The 5,225-nt window shown below is 37.5% G+C and overlaps 1 protein-coding gene across 2 annotated transcripts in view; it reads right to left on the bottom strand.

The window, feature by feature from the left end:
• mettl24 (methyltransferase like 24) overlaps positions 1-4,358 on the bottom strand; it is a 34,153-nt gene extending 29,795 nt beyond the window's left edge. Inside the window, exon 1 of one of the 2 annotated variants that reach the window (XM_053646371.1) lies at positions 3,302-4,358. In XM_053646371.1, coding sequence (XP_053502346.1) covers positions 3,302-3,514 — 213 coding nt within the window. In that variant the 5' untranslated portion in view covers positions 3,515-4,358. The remainder of the gene's footprint in view (positions 1-3,301) is intronic. The other variant, XM_053646381.1, reaches the window with a different exon arrangement.
• Between the last annotated feature and the right edge of the window lie 867 nt (positions 4,359-5,225).

Raw genomic sequence — 5,225 nt, forward strand, 5'->3', positions numbered from 1 at the left:
TAGTCTTGAGTACCATGACACTAGTCTCGATAGGCTTGATGTTGTTATTAGAATATTCCTGTTTTATATGCAAAAATATATATGTGTAGCAGATTGGAAACACCAAGTGGATGTCATTAAGGTGGAATTCTGGACAACAGCCAAAAATGACGAATCTGGTTTTGACGCTTCTACACTGTCACATACTCAAAACAGAGAAGTTCAGCTGTACAGAGTGTTTAAATGCTGTGAGGGAATTTTTCTCTATCCAATTCCCTTTAAATCCCACTGTAGTACTAGTACATGCTCTGGGCCTGGGGAACTGCTCCTTTGCCCACAAGGGTGAAATTAATACAGTATAATTTATTCATTTAGCAGACACTATTATCTATTAACATTTAAAACCAGTGTTCTGTAAGATTAGTTTCCAGTGTTTTAGTCTTAGATGTCTTGTGTTTAGTTTGACTGCTTTGAAATTACGCACATTTAATTTATATTCTTTCTTATAGTGCATGTTTGATTGAGTTTACCCCTATGTGATAATTAATACATTAACATGTACTTAATCTGGTTATTATTCATGCATGAATTCATAAGAATAACATCATAACATGATAGTTATCCCAAAGTTCATCCCAAAGGTGTTCAGTGAAGTTGGGGTCAGGGCTCTGTGCAGGACACTCGAGTTCTTTCACTCAAACCCTTGCAAACCATTTTCAATGGATCTCACTTTGTGCACAGGAACATTGTCATGATGGAACAGGTTTGAGTCTCTGAGTTCCAGTAAAGGGGAAATCTTAATGTTACAACATATTAAGACATTCTATACAATTGTTTGCTTCCAAGTTTGTGGAAAAAGTTTGGGGAAGGCACTTATGCATGTGATGGTTATGCATCCACATACAGTACTTTTGGCCTTCTATGCTCTGTAGTTCTTATAGAACGGGAGTTTGTGAATCTGAAACCTTGGAGACTCACAGCATCATTGTTGATATGATCTTTTTTTTACATAAAGGACTTTGAGGAGGAAGTGAAAAAGATCATATCAACAATGATGCTGTGGGTCTCCAAGGTTTCAGAGTCACATACTACTACTACACATACTACACCCCCCCAACACACACACACACACACACACACACACACATTCCTGTAGAATAGAGGAACACTAAGTACTTGCCTAACCCATATGTAACATTCTTATCTTTCTCATGGTGCATTATGCAAGTTTTGTTTATCTTTTTTATGTTTACAGTATGCATATATTATGCTGGATGTCAACTGTGTGTAGGAGACGCTCATTACACTCTGTTTTATTGTGTGGTCCCTCTCAATGTGTGTGGTCCAGGTGGTTCATGTCAGTAACTAGCAGCATGCTAAATTTTGGATGTAGAAATGTCTGTAAATGTGTATTTCTGCTTATAATTTTGTGCTTATATAGCAGTTCAAATAAATTTTATAAAGACGATTTGTTACATATATAATTCAGTCTTAAAGCTCTGCCCGCAGAACCTGACTCATAGAGTTCAAGTAGCATTAGCATGCTAACTAGATTTAACATTAGCAAGGACTGACATGGCACACTTTCAACTGCTTGAAAGCCGAGTTATAACACATTTAAAAATCCGTACTGAATTATGAGAATGCCTACGCTGTCCTTTTTCTTTTTGGGTATTGGGTAGTGTCTATAAAATGACTGAAAGGAGGGCCATGTAAACACAAATCAAGCACTCTGCACTCTGATTCTCTGTTAAATAATACATTTGTGCAGAGGCCATGGCTTAAACAGTTATTATATATCATGTTCTTTATATTTTTTCAGGTTAATTTTAAAAGAAAGAAACATTTTAAAATCAACTATTGTGCCTTCAAGCCTGTCTGGAGTTCAGTGAAAAATGTATGATGTAAAGTAGAGAGAATAGATGTATGGAATGTATAATGTTCTCTATGGGCCTTTTGTTATTGCTTACATGAAAGGTTGGAACAAAATAAGGACTTTTGTTAGGTTCAGGACACTGCTGCGTGTCTGGTGAAAATCTAGCTGGAAAAAGAAAATAGCAACAATAGAATATTCAGTGATAAGACAAACTAACCATTGTGCTCTGTGAAGAGCGAGGGAATGAGAGTATGTATCTGTGTCATTCAGTTGTGTGTGTTTAAGAGAGAGTGTGTGAAAGATAGGAGAGAGGAACTGAGGGACATGATGTTTGTGTGTGTGTGTGTGTGTGTGTGTGTGTGTGTGTGTGAGCAGAGGATGATAGGAGAGTCTGAGTGCCTGCTTTGACGTGTCACATTATACGCGACTCAAACACTGTGAACAGAAAAGTATGTCAAAACTTCTTTATTGGTTTCTTCACAGTCAACGCCACACACACACGTGTCCACTCAACCAGCAAATAAAAACACGAGAAGAAAGAGAGCAGAAAACTTTACTTGGTTGTGTATGTTTCATCTCTGTGGACACTTCGCAAAAGCGATTAAGTTTAGAAATGCATATATACACTGGGACAGCATTCTCAATTCAAGCCCCATATCCCTTTCATTAATAATAGGACATGAAATCTAATATTATCTGATTCAGTGATATGTGATGCATTTGTGTTCTACCCAGTGCCATACCCACTAATTGAAGTCATTTATATCCATAGCAGACACTTTCTCTGAGGACACGGTTATACTGTAATACCGCATTGTATTCCCCTGCACTGGATATTATGTCTGGCCTCCATTTTGTGACAGCAATTCAATTAGCAGGGTTTTATATGCCACACAAATTTCCATATGCGTTTTGAACGAGGCCGCAGTCTTTCTGTCACTGTACAATAAAATGGAAAGTGGCACTTCTGTGAGGTGCACTCCAGTGATGTTTCATAAAAGCACCATTAAAATCTATTTTAATTTCCACAGCCCAGAGGAAATGACAAGAAAGCTCATTAAAAAAAAAACAACATTAAAAACATAAAACGTTTAGGCAAAAGGTGTGGTTAACTCTTCATTTATATGAAATCCACAGGAAAACTGGGTGCAAGGTGTCCATCATAGGGAACTATGCACACACACACACACACACACACACACACACACACACACCTTGGGACAATTTAGCATAGCCAGCATGTTTTGGTAGGTGGGAGGAAACTGGAGAACCCAGAGGAGACCCACACAAACACTGGAACATTCAAAATTCCACACAGACAGTAATCCAAGTTTAGGATTGAACCTGAACCTGGAGCTGTGGGGCTTCTCCGTTGTTCACTGCACACTCAGTGTGTAGCTATCTAACTCAAAAGTAAAGTATTTCAGAATGAAAACTCACACTCACCTTTCTGTACTGTCTGTCTGTTGGGGAGCACGTGCGCACCAAGTCACTCAATCCTCTGTTTTCCTGAGTCTTGGTGTGATTTTGAGGTCCCTTGTGTGGGGCAAGTGTTCTCCAGCGCTTCACATAATATCCCTTAAACTCCACATAGACATGAGCAGCAAGGCACAGAACAGAGAGCAGGACACACACACGCGTGAGCACACATCTGTTCATCCTCTACTTTAGTGTTTTTCACTTCTTCTCCAGTGCCCTCTCATGCCATTGATCATTATATCATTTCTCCATATTTCTCCATTTCCTGGTGTATGGACTCTCACACGCAGTGTGCTGAAGTTTTTCTCTTTTTTGTCTGGTTAATCTTTGTTCTGCTTCTTCATCATGTTCTGAAGCACAGCACCAAAGCTCTCTGGTTACAAAGTGCACCATGTGTAAACATCTACGTCCATGCTGGTGGGCGGGAGTGTGTGTGTGTGTGTGTGTGCGTGTGTGTGTGTGGGTGTGTGTGTGTGCGTGTGTGTGTGTGTGTGTGTGTGTGTGTGTGTGTGTGTGTGGATTGCATTCAGAATTTTGGGAACTCCTTCTCTCTTTCTCTCTCTCTCAACTTTTGGTACCTCCCCCTCTCTCAGTCAGCAGTCATCTGTTCTGTGTTTTGTATCAGTCTCCTCGGCGATGTTGGCACAATCACACTTTAGACCAGATGGCAGCAGAAATGTCCTTCATCTTCCTTCATCTCCAATAAGACAGTTTCCAAAAACCAAATGGTGCTAAAAAAAAACATAACTTTGAAAACAAGTAAATAGGGGAAAAGCCTTCATTCAAAAAAAAAAAAAGAAAAAAATATAAGACATGAATCAAAAATCTCTCAGCACATACAGTATGTAGCGGACATACTCGAAACTCAATCTTTAAGTATTTTCCTTCAATATATAACACAAACACAAGACTATAACCATTAAATTCTAACAATAAATGAGTCTTTAAATGAGACAGACATGAAAGAAAGGCTTCCCAATGCTGATCTCATGTAGTCTTATCCCTCTCTCTAACACTGGAGTAATACAGTTAAAGTAATTTCAGGTTTGTTTCAGTTTTCCCAAAGAATTAGCCGCATTTCATGTGCCTTATTCCCATGTCTGCGTAGCCATGTTCCTGCTGTACTGTTTAGTTGTTGGATTTGTCTTGTGGACTGTGTTTTGACTTCTCTGTGTTTTGACCATTTTGGATTGTGTATTTTTGATTCTGGACTTTGCTCCATATTTTATCAGGACGTGTCTAGAGCGTTTCTGTGTTTACTCTGAGCTCTGGTACCTCACTACAAGCTCACATGTTATTTTAATTATACAATTCTCAGAAGTGTGTTTATAAATTAACATTTTCAACGGCGCACTGTAATAAATAAAGCCAAGTTGTTTAGAGAAAGCAATGAACTCGAGGTACTTCAAAGCATAAGTGTCGATAGTTGCTGATTTTGAATCAACAAATGAATAGAGATGAGATAAACTAAGACTTTTTTTTTTTTTTTTTTTTTTTTTTTTAAAGAAGAATAGCTTTATACGCAGCTAGTTCCCAAAGGAAGCTTATACTTATGCAGTTATTTTATCTTTTTATGTTTTTATTTTAACCAAAATGATAAATCAAGAATTTATAAGCAGATTTAAAACTGAGAGCCGAATCAGGCATCTTTCCATATCTGGGTAATTTTTGGGTCTTTTTACTTACAGTACAATACCAAAGTAAGATTTTGTTGGCAAAAAAAATAAAATAAATAAAAATAAACAATTTATGGAAAAATAATTAAAGAAAGTAAAAAAGATATTTAAAAAAATTTGTGTGATGTGATAATAGTTCAGAATTACAACCAAACCCCAAAACAAGCATATTTTCTTAGGTTCAGGGTTTAAAAATGATTAAAATAATAATTATA

The sequence above is a fragment of the Ictalurus furcatus genome, chromosome 2 (assembly GCF_023375685.1).
Source record: "Ictalurus furcatus strain D&B chromosome 2, Billie_1.0, whole genome shotgun sequence".
Classification (NCBI taxonomy): domain Eukaryota; kingdom Metazoa; phylum Chordata; class Actinopteri; order Siluriformes; family Ictaluridae; genus Ictalurus; species Ictalurus furcatus.